The sequence below is a fragment of the Aphelocoma coerulescens genome, chromosome 15 (assembly GCF_041296385.1).
Source record: "Aphelocoma coerulescens isolate FSJ_1873_10779 chromosome 15, UR_Acoe_1.0, whole genome shotgun sequence".
In the NCBI taxonomy this organism is placed as follows: domain Eukaryota; kingdom Metazoa; phylum Chordata; class Aves; order Passeriformes; family Corvidae; genus Aphelocoma; species Aphelocoma coerulescens.
Window position 1 is genome coordinate 4,634,100 of NC_091029.1, and position 16,299 is coordinate 4,650,398.

The 16,299-nt window shown below is 47.4% G+C and overlaps 2 protein-coding genes across 3 annotated transcripts; one reads left to right on the forward strand and one right to left on the reverse strand.

Moving 5' to 3' along the window:
* Window positions 1–3: 3 nt before the first annotated feature.
* Window positions 4–12,584, forward strand: ANKRD13A (ankyrin repeat domain 13A). 2 transcript variants are annotated; one of them, XM_069030581.1, is made up of 16 exons: window positions 4–68; window positions 428–535; window positions 2,693–2,825; window positions 2,936–3,060; window positions 3,524–3,569; window positions 4,201–4,344; window positions 4,704–4,899; window positions 5,476–5,542; window positions 6,508–6,589; window positions 7,282–7,340; window positions 7,936–8,072; window positions 8,372–8,529; window positions 8,987–9,091; window positions 9,298–9,449; window positions 9,662–9,726; window positions 10,491–12,584. In XM_069030581.1, exons 2-16 carry the CDS (start codon window positions 440–442, stop codon window positions 10,687–10,689), a joined length of 1,764 nt encoding a protein of 587 aa, XP_068886682.1. In that variant the 5' UTR covers window positions 4–68; window positions 428–439; the 3' UTR covers window positions 10,690–12,584. The 2 variants fall into 2 exon arrangements, with proteins under 2 accessions (XP_068886682.1, XP_068886681.1); XM_069030580.1 differs by having other exon boundaries at window positions 14–68; window positions 383–535.
* Window positions 12,585–13,552: 968 nt separating this feature from the next.
* C15H12orf76 (chromosome 15 C12orf76 homolog) lies at window positions 13,553–15,560 on the reverse strand. Its single transcript, XM_069030582.1, has 2 exons — window positions 15,391–15,560; window positions 13,553–15,287 (listed from the first exon to the last, which is right to left on the reverse strand). Exons 1-2 carry the CDS (start codon window positions 15,488–15,490, stop codon window positions 15,202–15,204), a joined length of 186 nt encoding a protein of 61 aa, XP_068886683.1. The 5' UTR covers window positions 15,491–15,560; the 3' UTR covers window positions 13,553–15,201.
* Window positions 15,561–16,299: the final 739 nt, after the last annotated feature.

Genomic DNA, 16,299 nt, shown 5'->3' on the forward strand with positions numbered 1-16,299 from the left:
GTGCGGTTGTCCGTGTCGGTGGAGTGCGGGGGGACGGCGAGGAGCCCCCCTGCTCCGGCCGCGCTGTGGTTCGTCCCAGCCGTCCCTGGAGGGACGGGGAAGAGGGGCAGGGACGGCTGAGGGGGCGAGATCGGGGAGGCCCCCGGGAGTGGGGCTGAGGGGGTACCGGGAGGAGACCCTCGGGAGCGGGGGGCTGCGAGGGGCACTAGGAGCAGGGGAGACCCCCGCGGTGGGGTTTTGCATGGGGCTCCCCTTGGAGCGGGGTGAAGGGTTCATAGGGGGTTGTGGCCCGGGCTCGCACACACACACACCTGGGTCAGGTGGGTGCCAGGAGAAACGAGAAGCTGAAAGGGTCAGGGCTTGAGTAACTTGGGGTCTCCAGAACCCAGAGAGGGAAGAGTGAGGGGCCCTGGCTGCCCCTCCCCAGGTGTGTGCCGGGATGAGCTCCCCTGGCGGGGCCAGCAGCGCGTTCCCCCTGCACGTCCTGGTCTGGAATAACGACTACAGGCGGCTGGACGAGGAGCTGCAGGACCAGGTAACGGGACAGCCGGGCTCTGAAGGGGCTGCTGGGGGGGCTGGTGGCCCCAAAAGAGCTTTTGCCATAGTGCGGGGCTTAGTGCCGCTCGCTCACTGCTGTGCCAGGGAGAAGCACCCTGGTGGTACTGCCAGGGGCGTTTGCTGGGCTTGAGGGACCCCTGAACTTCGTCACCTGTTTATTTGTGGTGTGGGAGTGATGGAAGGAGGTGTAGGAATATACTTTCATGCCAGATATTAAACGTTGGCTTCCCATCTGTAAAGCTTTGCTCTTAAGTATGCCAGTGCAGCTGCAGAGTAGCTCTTAGGGAGAGTTAGGAGTCGCTTTAGAAGAGCAGCTGTGATGGAAATTAATTTATTTATTAAAGCAATAAATAGTGTTTATCTTAATGGGAAGTCATCCATCGTGCACCAAAGGTGGCTGCTGCTGCCAGAGATCAAACCAGCCCCTACCTTGCTGAGCACCATCAGTTCTCGTAGATTTGTTGCTGTCCAAGATCGGGGGCAGAGTTTTTGTATTGGTTGGAATGTTTTCAGCATCTCTGGTAAAAAAAAAAAAAAATGGATCATTGTTCCATGCTGGAGAGTAGAAAACACAAAGCTGTCCCCTCTCTGGGACATGATGACGTAAGGAAATGGCCTGAAAGCTGCAGCAGAGCTCGAGCAGCAAAAATCCTTCTGGCTGAGCTGCTGTGGAAAAGCTCTGACACGGGCTAGAGTTAAGGTACAGTTAATAAGCAGAGCTGATTAATTAATTATACCTGACACCACAAGTACATGAGCCCAAGACCAGCTGTGCCACCTCCTGATTGTCACCTGCAGCTCTAACGGTGCACCTGACTTACTAATTCCTGCTTAGAGCATGTTCCTGCCCTGGTCTGGGAGAATCTTTGGAATGCAGTCACTTTTAATCGAATTTATGTCATCTTATGCATTAACAAAATCTTTAACCTCACTGGCACTTTGCTCCTGTGTGTTTATTTCTGACACCCGTGAGAGTTTGTCATTAAATAGGGATCACTCAGCAGCTCCCGCTTGTGGAATGCTGCTTCCTGCCTCCATTCCCTGTAGAAACCAGCAGTGTGCGAAGATGAACTGTGTCTGTTTCTTCCTTTACCTGCTTTTAAACACCTTTTTTTTTTTAAGTATTCCAAAGATCTATTTTCCTCCTGCTTCTTTGGGATGAGCTCCCTGCTGCCGGAGGGACGCGTGAAGGGATCGAAGCCGCTTCCCAGCTGCAGCTGGAGTGGCAAACTGGCTCGGGCATGTGGGGACAAGGGAACAGCAACAAAGAGAGTGGGGAGGGACCCTTGGAGCCCTTTACCTGTTGGTGCTGCAGTGTTGGAGCTGCAGGAGGTGGGGAAACAAATTAATTAATGTTCCACCCCAGAAACGAAGATGCATTAAACCAGAGCTTTCCCCACTCTGTGTGAGATATTCTGACTTGATGCTGTCAGATAACGCTGTTAACGTGCACAGTAACCTTCCTTTCTCGTTCTGCTATTGACTTTCCCCTTTTCCTCTAGTTATAGATGCTCTTCTGTTTCAAATCTCTAAGCTAATAGTGAAAAATGTGTAAGGTATGAGTATGTTGTGCTTGCATGTTTTGGATATTTGTGCCTGTGTAGTTTATTTTTTTTATTTTAGTGACTTGTAGAGAATGCCCTCAATCCTCATTGTGCTGTGTGTGCTTTGTGAAACACCATCTGCTTCTGTCCTTTCCAAAAGTGCTGTCCAAAATCCGTGTTGTATGCCCTGTTGCCTTTTATTTTCCCTTTCCCCCCCTTCTTTTGTTGGACAGTTTAAGCCCTCTGTGGGGTCTCAGGCTCTCGGCTGTCCGTGGGGTGATGCACACGGACGAGAACTCCCATCTCCTCCTGACCCTTTCTGGGTAGAGACAGAGGGGAAAGAATGACAGAAAAAGAAATGAGAAGCATCAACAAGAACTCCTGTCCTACAGTTTTTGGGGCATTTCATAGGCCCCGTTCTGCTTCTCCTTTTTATTCACGTGGGGAAGCAAGACGGCCCCGCAGAAGGGCGGTGCAGGAGAGTTTGGGAACGGATCTGTGGGAATGGCAGGGAATATGGACTCCTGGATTAGCCCTTTGTTTGTGTAAGCTCTGATGAGCTGCGTTCTTTCTCTCTCGGACACTGACAGGATGTTGACCAGCGGGATCCGCGGGGCCGGACCTTGCTGCACTTGGCTGTTTCCTTGGGTTACATAGAATCTGCCAAGGTCCTCCTGCAGCACAAGGCAGATGTGACCAAGGAGAACGCGCAGGGATGGACGGGTAAGGACAACCTGGGGTGTGATACTTTCGGTAGCAGATGATCTTTGTTGTTACGTGGAATTTTGGGCAGCAAGCAAAGAGACATGAGGCCGTGGCTGGGTTTCTTTCAGTTTTGCACGAGGCTGTCAGCACAGGGGATCCAGAGATGGTCCAGTTGATCCTGCAGCATCGGGACTACCAGCAGACCTCCATGACCCTCGGAGGAGTTCCTGAGTTACTGCAGAAAATTAACGAGGTGATGATTTATTGAAATGTAAACTCTCACTCCAGACTGACTTCACTGCTTGAATTCTCATTCAAGTAGTTCAGTTAAGTGAACTGTTGCAGTCAGCTGGGCAGTTGTGTTTTGTTCCAGCCTGCGTGTTGCATAGTGCTGAGGGACATGGAGGCTTTTCCTTGACTTTGTTTAAATCCTTTGTCATGAACTCCAATATTGGAGGGTGAATCTTGAAGGCATTACTGCCTCTTCAGTAAAACAAGGAAGAACAGCTCCCCAGATAGCAGCAGGGGCAGGGCAGTGGCTGTTACTGCTACTTTCAATTGCTACTTTCAATTTCAATTTTAGCATTCACTTATCATTTCTCCAGGTCTGCTCCTCTTTTTTCTTCCTTTATGCAAAATGTTCATGGGAAATGCTGCCCTGAATGTCGGAGTAAAACTATTTCGTGAGGTATTCATCAAGTGTTTTCCTTCTGCAGACTCCTGACTTTTATGTGGAAATGAAATGGGAATTCGCTAGCTGGGGTAAGAATCCTGCTCCTTGTTACCAATTCCAAGCTGTGAAAATGAGTTACAAATATCCCACAACACAACACAGGCAGGGAAATATCCGCTCCCCGGAATCCTTCTCTCTTCCCTCTCAAAATGACCTCTTGTGTTTTTGTTGCACAATTATTCTTTGTTTCCTGTTTATTTGGTTGGTTGGTTTCTAGTAGTGAATTTAGCTGTTGTTGCAATTGCTGAAGACTTTTCTTGGGGTATTTTTTTACCTGTCCCTGGCCATCGATGACTGAAGTGATGGTGTGTCATCTATGGATGCACTGGCTATTTGGGCAATACCTGCTTTTCCCTGAAAGGAATCAACACTAGGCCTTACAGCTGACTAAATATTTCAAATATCAAACTGTTAGAGGCATGGGGTTTATGCCATTTCACATCTTTCACTCTGAACAAATAATCTTCTTCCTTTTCATATTCATCTGTAAATTAGTCCTGTTTTGCCCCAAGCTGGTTGTTCTTAAAGCTAAAGAGGATCAGTCTATCCCCTCCTCTGGAATGACATTCCCAGGAGTGAGCAATCCCTGTTCTTGACTTTGTTTCCTCTGTGCTGCACCTCTTGCACATTTTCCCTTTCCATTCCTCCCGTTTCTCCCAGTGCCCCTGGTCTCCAGGGTGTGCCCGAGCGACGTGTGCCGCATCTGGAAGAGCCGGGCCAAGCTGCGCGTCGACATCACCTTGCTGGGCTTCGAGAACATGAGCTGGGAGAGGGGCAGGAGGACTGTCATCTTCAAGGGAGAAGGTAAAGAGTTCACCTGCCTGCAGTACTGATGCCCAACTACAGTGTGAGCACAGTGAGAAATCCTGATTTTACACAAAAAAGGCCTCTTGTGTTTTATGAAGGTTTTATGTTTATATTCGCGCCTCTTAGAGACACTGTTTTGTGATGGCTTAGCTTCTTTGCTTTGAGTAAATCTGGGGTAAAAAATTGGTGATAGGGCTAAAATTTCGGTGTTTTACTCAGTTTCCCTCCTTCTGTTCTGCTGCCCCAATCCCAGCTGAGTGCAAAAAACACCCAGATTTGATACACGATACACCCCCAGCTTTTCACCCCGGAACACTTGCTGAGTTTTTTAACTTCAACTATGCCTTTTCCACCAGACACTGGTGGCTGGGCAGAGCTCATCGAGATCAACCACGATGACAAGTTTGTCACGACAGAGAGGTTTGAGATCTCCCAGCACATGAAGCGTTTGACTCTGGGATCCATGACGCCCAAGAGGAAAGATGTGGAGAGACGCCTTACATCTCCAATCATCAGCACGTGCCTTGATACCAAAAGCATTGCTTTTGAAAGGTGAGACAGAGAGTTTGTCTTAGCAGATAAACATTTTGGTGTTCTGTTTGGAAAAAGCTTTAATGACAAACTCTCAAAAGCTTTGATGACTAAAACTTTCAGGGCTACGCCTGAAATTACTTTAAGCTTCACAAACCATTAATGAAATTTGGGTTGGTCAGCTTGCCACTATTGCTTGGCAAAAAGCTCCCAGTTGAAAGAAATCATTGGCAGAAAACTTGCAGTTTATCATATTAGTGGGGTAGAATCATTAAGGTTGGAAAAAGCCTCTAAGATTGAGTCAATTGCTCACTGCAGATTTGCATTTCACCTAAATCCACGTGCTGGAACTAATGGACAAGAACTTTGATTTGGTAACAAATAAGTCAACTTTCACATGAATACTTAAAAAAAAAAGTGTATGTTGTGTCTTTTAACAGACACACATTTGTCTTCCTTCATTACTACACCTATTTTTCCAGGTATCTGGGGTTAATAATCTGTCAAATGTTGTTTAAAATCAGATTTAGAAGAACCAGCTGGGGGTTGTGTAGAAATGCAGCTGTGTAGACACTTGTGGTGTTCCCTTTTTGTCAGAACTACATCTGGATTCTGGGTATGGAGGACAGAAAAATCAGAAGGTGTCAATGGTTATGAAGCCAAGGTAAAGCCTGTTCTGTTCTTCTGATAGGTCTTGCAACAAATTGAAGTCTGGTTGTGCTTTTCCTGTATTTCCTGAATATTTCAGGTCTTAAAATTCCTGTTGGGACATTTATTGTGTTGCCAGCAGAATTGGGCTGGAGTGAGGAACTTCCAGGCCTGGGGGAGGGATGGAGCCCCTGTGCAGGAACGTCACCAGGGAATATAGGGGAAAAAGGAGGCTTAAAGAGGGGGGAAGAGGGACAGAAGATTCAGCAAAGCTGCCAGCAGTCCTTCCCTTCCAAAGGCTGGCACTTAACTCATGCTTGAACACTGCCATTGTTTCAGTGTGTGAAAGTTGAGGAACCTGTTGATAATAATAGCATTGCAAGAGACCAGCAGCCTTGAGTGGCATCATGAATTCATGAACTGGACTCTGCCCTGCTCCTGAGTCACAGCTGCTTAGAATGGTTCCACCTGACACTGGTTTTGACCTCTATTTCACCTCAGTGAAATATTTTTGAAGGTGGCTTTACACCCTTACTGTGGTAGGAATTTGGGTTCAGAATCACGGGATTTAATTTCCCTGGTTCTGTGTTTACTCCAGGTTTGGGAATTGGTGCAATAAATTACAGTTTTTAAATTTCACTCACCAGAAGAGTAAGTGCTGAGTAGCTTTTACATTTATCTGAAGGTTTTTCCTGGTAAGACTGCAGGGCTGTTCAGCTGGACAGGGAGTTCATTAGTGTTCCTGCAGAACTAAACTGTCACTGGATTTCATTTCTGAGGTCTTACAACTAATCTCTGTTTAGAAATACTGTTCCCTGACTTTCCTTTTCCATTCTCTCTTAAAATCTCTTGGAAATGCCTGTCTGGTGTTGATGTTGGTTCAGTTAGTTTTGTGTACATGATGTTTAACTGGGGAACTCTTTTTTTTTTTTTTTTTAACCTGTGGTGCTGCTTGGTTTTTGTCCCTGCATTTTTTGTAAGGTCTACATGGCAAACAACGTGAATGTGATCACACGGATCAGAACAGAACATTTAACAGAAGAGGAGAAGAGGAGATATAAAGGTATCTTCCCCATAGGAAAATTGGAGATAAATAGAACCCTCTGTCTCTCTCTCATCTCCTCTGAGTGACTGAAGAACTGGGTAGACAAACAAGGAAATTCTCTTCTTGCTGACTTTGCCCTGCTTTACTTTGACATGTTCTGTGTCTGAGGCAGCTCATTATTTCTCTCTTAACCTACAGATGAACCTGGTTTTATCCCAGCTGTATTTAGAGGAAAGAAAAGCCCTTCAAACCTGTTCAAAGTTCACTGACGGTTTGAAAATGCTGCACTTTTCTGCTCTGAAATGTATTCATGCCCTTACTTCACTTTGGCCGTGGATACAGGATTCACAGAGGCTTTGTTTGCTTGGAATTTTTGTTTGGCTTGGTCCACTGATTTCTTCTGGTATTTGAATGAGAGTAAAGGGTGACCAGCCAGTAACTTCATATGGAAATTCCCCTACCATGGGGCCACTGAGGCACTGGGACTCATAAAGGTGTCTGCTAATCAAAAAAAAAAACCCTGGCAATCTTTGCTCCATTCTGTGTGTTGTACCTGTTTTATACTGTCAGCTGCAGGTCCTGGGCTTGCCTGGTAAAGCTCACAGGAGATCTGAACAGCTTCCCTTTGGGTTGGAAGCCTGGCTTGAGTGCCAGTTTTACTGCTAATTAATACTAATGGCTGGTTTTGTTTTCCCTCCTGTTACCTGAAGCTGACAGGAGCCCTCTGGAATCATTCCTGGGGACAGTGGAGCATGAATGTGGTGCTCAGGTGAGTGTCTGATGTCAGCACAGGTTACTGGTGTGTGGAGTCACCTCTTTGTTTCCTTAGTTTGGCAGCAGTTTTGATTATGAGGTTTTCATTTCCCCTGAGGATGTTTTTGTTTGGTTGGAAATAGGTGAAATTTAAGATCCCTTCCAACCCCAACCATTCCATGATTCCACGTGGCTTTAGAAACTCCCTTGCTTCTAAACTGCTGAAGAACAGTGGATAATGGATTTGCTGGCTCCCTGTCAGGATGGCATTACACGTTTACAGGGATTTAGAGATTTTGGGTTCAAATACTCCATCAAAGGTTTGACTTTAGTAAAGGATTTGGAGCTTGGAAATGCTGTGGCTCGTGTGTACATTTCTGGTTGGTTTCCAGCTTTAAAGTACCTAAGTAGATTTTTCCTCTCTCTAAAAAGCTTGGAGATTTTTAACCTTAGTGAAACCAGTCTAGTAACAGCTGGTATTTGTGGCTGTGTGTCACTGTGTCTGAAATAGGGAATGAGTTACTTCACAAAGGGTAACTTAAAAGTTTCTTGTAGTTGCCACTGTCTGTTCAGTACTTTTTGGGTGGTTTTTTTCCTCTCTTTCCTTCTAGAGTACCTCCAGGACAACAGAGTATGCTGCAACCAACAATCCCACTGCTATTACTCTGGAGGAATACTTCAACCCAGAATTTGATCTGAAAGGCAGAGACATAGGAAGACCAAAGGAAGTCACCATTAGAACACAGAAGTGAGAAATACCCTTTAAACTATTTCTAGTTAGTCTCTTCCCAGTTATCTAATCCCTGGAAATCATTTTGACAAATATCCAGTGTGGGTTTTTTTCCCCCAGCTTTCACAATTAATCAGAAGAGGGATCTTGAAGTATTCAGCTACAATCTATTTTTAATTCCACTGAGTCAAAGGAAACATTTGGGCTGGTGCTGTAACTTGTTAGTAACCTCCTGTCACTGCCCAACTGCCTGTTTTGCTTTGCATCTGTTCCTAAACTGTGAATTTAGGGAGTTTTTATCCTATTTTGTCTTAAAGATTTAAAGCAACCTTGTGGATGAGTGAAGAATTCCCCTTGTCTCTTATGGAACAAATCACTCCAATCATTGACCTGATGGCCAGAACCAGTGCTCATTTTGCCAGACTTAGGGATTTCATCACTCTGGAATTTCCACCAGGATTTCCTGTGAAAATTGGTAATCTTTAGCAATTTTTATTGTAGCATCTTGTCCATTTTTTTCCCTTTGGTTTTGCAATATATTATTTAGAGAAACCACATTAGCCTTTTACTTGTCTCACTAAATGATACCTCAAACATTGTCTTGTGTATCTGGGGTCACAAAATCCAAATTCTGAATGAACAATTCAGAAATATCATTTTAAAGACAGTGTCATTTCGGTGAGAATGAGCTGTTGTCAGCCCCTTTCCTCTTACCTTCAGTGCCTTAAATTTGGCAAGTCTTACTCTAAAATAAGAGATTTAGAGAGAGGTTGAGAATAACTAAAGGCACCTTCTTGGTGAGGTGAGTTACTCTGTGCTTTGTCATTATAGGAAGCTGTTGTGGAATATACCCCATAAACATGTAAGGGTTTGATGTAGGTGTGGAAGTGAGTAAGAGTTCTCATTTTGACTGAAATCTTGTCCTCTTACAGAAATTCCCCTGTTTCACGTGCTGAATGCCCGAATTACTTTTGAAAATGTCAACAGCTGCAGGACAGCTGAGAGAAGCTCTCCTGGTGGTGCACAGAGTGATGCAGGTAAGGGGTGGAAAGGTGCAGGGATCCCACCTTTTTACATCCCTGTCCATGGAATGCACAGAGGAGAGAGAAGCTGAACTGCAGGGAATGGAACAGGGGGAGCTGCAATTTGTGTTATCCTGCAAAAACCTCCATCAGAATCTTTTCAGTTACAACTTGTTACAAACAGGGCACAGTGTATTTTTAATTTCATTTGGCTTCTGTAGGTGCTAATTTTGAGGTCGACCAGTCGGTGTTTGAGATCCCCAAGTCCTACCACATCCAGGATGATGGCAGGAACATCCACGTGCAGGATGAGGATAATGAGATCATGCAGTTTGCCATCCAGCAGAGCTTGTTGGAATCTGGTGGAAATAAAGTAAGTGCTGGGATCTATGCAGTGGCAGCTTGGGCAAGCATAGTGCAGCAAGAGCTGAAGGAAAGCTGTGCAGGATCAGTTTTTCAAGACCTCAGAAGATAAAAATAATGTATTTCAAAGAAGAATTAAGGGTGGTTTAAGGGTTACTTTCAGTGAGTTACTCTGCAGACGTGATAACTGCTGTGGGATTGTCTGTCTTTACCCATCTCTAGGAATTGGGGATGCATTCCAACGGAGCAGTTGCATATTCCCAGGACTTCAATATACAGTATCAGAAGTAAGTACATTTTTTCACATCAAACCATGCAGTGATAGAGCCAAAATACCCCCAGCAGTAGCACGAAGCAATTTTGCAATTTTTTTTTGGCGTATGTGAGCAGCAGATGCACAAAACTCAAGGTCTCTCCTTGTGCTTCTTCCAACTTTTCCAAGTAACAAGAACTCTAAACTGGGCCTCCCTGGTTTGTGTAGTGTAGTTCTTCCCAGCTGTGGGGCTGGTCTGTGCACACAACAGATTCTTTACTCAACAAACAAACCCAGTCCTTCAGTTCTGCTCTTAAAACTCTGAATTTGATCCCTCTGGGTTGAATGTTTAGTTATTAGAGGCTGCACACTTCAAGGCAGCTCTTCTTTCTTTTTAAAACCCCTGTGTAATCCTTAAAAACATAGATTTAATGGACACTTAAAAATGAGCTCTGGTGTCTGTGGAGTCTTTCTGCAGTTAAGTGCAAAGAAACCAAGAACTGAATCCTCTGAGTTCTTATGTAAATGGAAAATCCTTCAAACCAGGTGAGGATGCTTTTATAGGCCCATTGAAAATATAACTGTTGATATCTATGAAAGATTCAAAGGAATCAAGGTTTGACATTGAGAATTTTACAGATGTTAGAACAGCTGCTCTCATATCCTCAAACTCTTTTCTTCCCCCTGGGAGAGATTTTCAGGTTTGTGAGTCTAAAACAGTTGCCAGGAAGGATCATTGCAAGGAATATGAGACAGGCTCTGTCTCTTTTACTTCTCAAAGTTACTCTTCTCCATCAGGGCACTGCAGGAGAGCTTTCTGACAAGATCAGGGAACTCCCACAGCAGCAGCTCCAGTGAAGCTTCCAGCTTTGAGAAAGACTTACAGCTTGCCATGGAATTGTCTGTGCGGGAGCAGGAGGAGCAGGAGAAGCAGCGGCGGGAAAGGGAAGATGCAGAGCTTCAGCAAGTCTTACAGCTCTCTCTTGTGGAAAAATAGCTCCTAAGTGACCTCCTGAAGCAGGGATGACCAAATCTGTGTAAAACTGGAGGTTTTTGGAGCTGTCAGTCTGAAGACCACTCCTGGATTGCTTAAGGAAGCATTTCACCTGCCTTCTAAGTTGGCATCAGCTGCAGAAACGTGATTTATTTTTGTTTGGGGGAGTTCCAGATCACAGGACTCCACATTTGGCTCCCCAACCGTGCAGTCTTAGCTTTGAAGGAAATGTTTTTATCTAAACTTATTTATTGAAGAGCAGATGGAAATTTTGCTTTGCATCAGGATGTGGGATTGCAGTAAAGCTTGAAAGCCTGATTTATGGGGAGTTCAGGAGGGAAACTTCATTACTTACCAAAGAAATACTCATCTGCTTCATTATTTCTCAATAATTTAAAGCCATTGCCTGTTTTTCCAGCTGTTTCATGGGAGAGCATCTCCCCTGCCTATACACACACGGTAGTTCTTCATGCTGACAGATGTTTTCTGTTAGTTTCGTTTAGGTGTGGTTCTCTCTCCTCTAGTTATTGAGATTTTTGGCTTAAGAGGGATGATTTTATACTTGAACAGCTCATCCAAGCTCCAGATTAAGCTAGTGCTTTCTGAAAAAGGACAAAACAAGTAGCCAGTAAAATTTTAGATGCTGCAATGGGACCATCTGTCCAGTACAGCAGCAGTTTCTGCAGTGATTCCAAACCAGCTCGTTCCCATGGTCAGAGGGCAGCAAGAAATTAAGGGATAGATACAGGTACTTCTTTGGGATCTCTTGGTGTGCACAGCTGAGTGTGGGTGCTAAATGCAACCAGCAAAAGAATTCAGGTGAGATTTTAATGTATCCTTATTGGAAGAGAAGTTTTAATCCTGCAAGGGAAACGTGTGTTGCTTTTTAAAACCCCAACGCTTGTCCTTCATGTGAATACATCTATTTTTTTACCTGAATATTTTTATTGATTTTAAACCAAGCCACTAGGCCTGCACTCATCAAACTGGTCTTGTAACGATTCCTAGGTCTGTTTTAACCAGCTTTCCTCAGGTTTTTGGCCATACAGGATCTTTGTAGCTCTTTTATCTGCACTTCTGTCAGTGTTTACAGTACTCACACTGTGACTCTCGAGTGCACTCCACAAGGACACGGTGAACAGCCACAGGAAAGCCTTACAGTTGTTAAATGTGAGCAATATCCCTCTGCTCTGGCAGGCAGGAGCAGAGGAACCTTTGGTATAGCTGCTCTGAGCTTGCTCCTAACACTGCTCCTGTTCCTCAGGCTAAACAGGGCGGTTCTGGGTGACCAACTATTAATTAACCAATGTAAAATCACTATAAAACAGACTTGATCATAACCAAGGGGGCAGTTGGTGACTTGGAACCCTATTTTAAAATGAATAATCCATTGTTTTACATAGGAAATTATTACAGTTCCTTCAGCCTACACTAGGACTGGCTCCTCCACACTGGTTTTGTTCCCTGGGACAGCTTGCATCCCTAAAAACATCCTCCTGGGTGCTGCAGGAATGGGGACTGTCCTGCACAGGGGCAGTGGGCTGGGTTGGAATTTCTTTCTTTGCAAAGGGGATTACTGTGACTGTCACAGTTGGGAAAAGGGAATAGGCCTCGTGTTGAGCTCCTGCCAGGGTGGGAGGTAGGAGATGGAGCTGTGGGCATTCCTCCAGTGGGAATAAAGAGTGCTGTTGCCTTTACAAACCCGTCTGCCTGGCATTGCCTGTCTTCTGCTAAGCATTTCAAAGGTTACAAGAGGGGTAAAAATAGCATTTTTCAAGCTGGCTTGTTCTGGTTTTATATTTAAACTAAAGAACACTGAGCACTTTCAGTTGAAGTTTTGTTATGCTCCTGCTTCTTAGTCTGGGACTGTAAAATAAATTGGATTTGCTTTTGGGTTTTTTGGGGGGTTTTTTTGCTTTCTTTGGCATTTGTATCATTCCAGCTAAAACTGGAAGGCCCTGCTTCCCTCAGCCAGGTGCTGCTTCTCTTAAAGCCTGACTTTTAACCCATTCAGTGTAAGACGGATGCCATCTGTGTGCTGGAAGAAAAACCAAAGGTACTGCACATTACAGCACACACAGTTATTTTTTTCTAGCATTGTATTTGGAGTCTTTTTTTTTTACTAATTATCTGCCTTTTGTTGTATTTTGGTACATTAAAGTGACATTATCATCTATTGAATTCTTAAAGGTAGTTCTGGTTTAGTGTGAATCAGACCTATAATCCCCAGAACATCTTCAGCCAAGTTTTTAACCTCCCTGTCGTGACAAGGGGGGAATCAGTACACCACAGGTGAAAGGCAGGAGGGTAACTTTATTAATTTCTCTCTGCACCTTCTTGAAAGAGAGGAGCAGAGGGTTCTGAGTACATTTAATATTTAACTGTTGTGTAACAAGAGTCCAGCCTCTCTCTCTGAGGCAGCTTAAGGCTGATGTAGGAAAGAGAAGCTCAGTTACAAACACATGCAGCTTCTAAAACTAACCAGCTTTAAAAATTCTCTAAGTTTGTGCTATTTGTTCCTGAAAGCAAGACTCTGTGCTTTTTTTGTGCTTCTGATCCCATTTCAAGGCTTTTTACAGCAGCACTTCATGTTTTTCTTTATTTGGAAACCCTTCTTACACTGCTTTGGCTGAGTTTTGATTCATAGCTGAGCTGCTGGTAACTGCACAAGCGTTGTAGGATGCGCTTTGATTGTGCTGTTAACGGCTCCTTGCTGACAAACATCCATGGAAACGTTCCCCCAGCACTGCCATCCCACTAAAAACAAGGTAGGAGCTGTGAGGGAACCGAGGTGGGAATCGGGACAGCCTCACCCCTTTGTGGAGCCACAGCCCAGTTAATAACAAACAGCACAGCCGAGAATAAATAAGAGCCTGGATTGTTTACTGAGCGTTTTATTTGTACAAAGAGGCATAGCAGGGAGTGAGGAATGAGAGCAAACAGGAATTCTGCTCCCGGGAATGCAGAGCTGGGGCTCTGAGCTTCACCATCCACCCCCACGAGCAGCACAGGCTGCAGGCCAGGCTTCACAGTGATGAAGGACCGAGAAAAATCGGGAATCAGTGAGCAAAAGGAGAAGCAGAAAGCAATAGAACAGTGCTGCCTCGCTGCCTCACTCTTGGATTAATAACTCCCATCTGTTTGAGGCCAGGCTCACTCTGTCATTTCACTAAACAGAAAGAAAATCCCTGTTCAATGCCAGCACTCACCTCAGATGCAGCTCAAGGGCTTAGAGAGCAGGTCAACAACAATCAATTCTGCAAGTTACATTTAAAAACTCTAAATAAATTACTAAGCAAAACACCTCTATGTTAAATATCAAAGTAATAATTAGTAAAATCCAGTTACTACCTGTAGCAGTGCAAAACAAAACAGCAGCATTTGTATGGAAGTGGGATTCAGTGTAAACACTTGTTACCGAAACTGCAGAAAATGAGTCTGGCTGGAGCTCAGACACTTCCAGAGCATCTGCCTGGGCAGACCTTTGGAGGCTCCTGTTTCCAGGAGGACAGTGACCAGCACATGCTGGAATCCCTCACCTGCACCCCAGATCCCAACAGGTTCAGCAGGGCTGGTTTGATGTGAGGCTAGCTGGGGCGTTTTAGCCAGGAGTTAAAGCAAATAATGTTGGGAATGGAAAGCCTGGCCCGGGAAAATCACACCAGGATCAGGTCGTGCATCAGTGTTTCTGCTCAGAGGCAAGAACGGACCAGACCCCCCACCCACCGCTGGATGGGTCACTGAGCCTTTGCCTTTGGACTACTTTGGAACCTTAAAGCTCATCCTGTTCTACCCCCTGCCCTGACAGGGACACCCCCCACTAGCCCAGATTGCTCCAAGCCCCATCCAACCCCCAAGCCTCAGCGTTCAAACAAGGAACTGAATTAATCAGAAAGCAGAAAGTGGATGTGGTGTGACTGAGCACGTGGAGCTGCTCCTCGGACAATGGCCCCAGTCTGGCTCTGTTCTTGTGACATGCCAGGCCTCGGGTGCCTGCACACCCCGGGGACGCTCTCGAGCACACGGTGTCGGATCAGCCTCGCCAAAACGCTGCGATTTGGGAGGAAGGCGCCTTGCTCCAAACCCCGCTCCAAGCCAGACGGGTTTGCTGCGGACACACCCCCAGGAGCTCCAGGAGTCTGCTGGCTGAGGGAGGGGGTGATTTCCAACACCCGGCCAGACCTTTGTTGGAAGCCACATCACGATGGAGCCATGTGATACAGCACGGGCAGGGATGGGTGAAAAGCCACGCTCGCATCCTCAGGGCATCCCCAGCAGCTGACGGGAGCAGCGGCAGGACGGCGGGGACCGGAGGGGAGAACCGGGCGGGACCGGAGCCGTGCTGGGAGGGTGGGTACCGAACGGGAGAACCCGGTGGGTCCGGAGCAGCGCCGGGAGCGTGGGTGCCAGATGGGAGAACCGGCAGGACTGAAGCAGTGCTGGGATGGTGGATGCCAGGTGGGAGAACCAGGTGGGATGCAGCATTCCCTCGATGCCCCGGCGGGTCCCGCTCCGCTACCGCCGCCGGACGGGCCGGTAGACACAGATGGCCATGAGGATGATGGTGAGCAGGAGCGCGCTGAGGATGCTGCCCAGCAGCACTGCGGTGGGAAAAGAAAGAACATCAATTAACACTGCCTGACCAACTCGCGAGCCCCCGGCCGGGTCGTGGCGGGGCTGTGCCCGGTGCCCCCCGCTCCTCACCCAGGTTCTGGTGCTGCAGCACTGCGTAGGGCCGGCTGCGCTCCGCCGGGCCCGGGGACAGCGGGGACAGCGCCCAGCCCCGCGCCGCCGCCAGCCCCATCGCGCCGCGACACAGCCCCGGCCCCGGCACGCCACGGACCCCGCCGGCCCCCGGGCTTTGTGCGCCCGGCCCGGCCCTGCCCCTTCCTGCCGCCCGCCCCGCCCCGGGACCGGCCTTCCGGGGGAGCGGGGCGATGGAGAGGCCCCGGGAGCGGCTCCGGGAGCGGCCCCGGGAGCAGCTCCGGGAGGGACCCGCGCGTCCGCCCCGCGCGTCCCTGCAGCCCCCGTGGGCATCTTCTCCCCCAGCCCAGCCCCGTGTGTCCCCCCCAAGCCCTGTGTGTGCCCTCAGGTCCCGGCTGTCGTGAACGTGGGTTCTTTTAGGTGTTTAAGGGGCCCCAAGCACCGAGGAACGGTGATGCTGCACTCGAGCGATGGGACGGGACTGGGAAGCCACGGCAGGTGGCTGATTCACACCAGCTCAGGGATGCCTCACCTCGAGCCAGGATTTGGTTTTAAAATGAGATGTATTGGGGTCTTTCCTTCTTCAGCTGCCAGTTCCCTGGATCCCCCGGGATGGGGCGGCAGAAGGCACCGACCTGCCCGGCTTCGGCAGCACCTGGGACCCACCCCTGGGCTCGGGCAGTTCCTCCGCCGGATTTTGGATCTTTGTAGCGGGACAAGGAGTGTCTGGACAGCGACAGTCCCCCCGTGCCCCCCAGCCCAGCCCGAGCTCTGAGCCACGCACGGCGCTCTATGAACACAGCACGGCGAGCTCCAGCTCCTCTCCCTGCCCTCATCTCCGAGCATCGGCATCAGCTTTATTTTCCAAAGACTCACGGCACAGCTACAGACATGCACTGCTGCACGGGG

What these genes read in the sequence shown, in the direction of transcription:
- ANKRD13A (XM_069030581.1), top strand. Translation starts at nt 440, where the DNA reads ATGAGCTCCCCTGGCGGGGCCAGCAGCGCGTTCCCCCTGCACGTCCTG. An exon ending in TACTGCAGAAAATTAACGAG is followed by an intron (nt 3,061 to 3,523) that starts GTGATGATTTAT and finishes TTCCTTCTGCAG; the next exon opens with ACTCCTGACTTTTATGTGGA. An exon ending in TGGTGCACAGAGTGATGCAG is followed by an intron (nt 9,092 to 9,297) that starts GTAAGGGGTGGA and finishes TGGCTTCTGTAG; the next exon opens with GTGCTAATTTTGAGGTCGAC.
- C15H12orf76 (XM_069030582.1), bottom strand. Translation starts at nt 15,490, where the DNA reads ATGGGGCTGGCGGCGGCGCGGGGCTGGGCGCTGTCCCCGCTGTCCCCG. An exon ending in GCTGCAGCACCAGAACCTGG is followed by an intron (nt 15,288 to 15,390) that starts GTGAGGAGCGGG and finishes TTCCCACCGCAG; the next exon opens with TGCTGCTGGGCAGCATCCTC.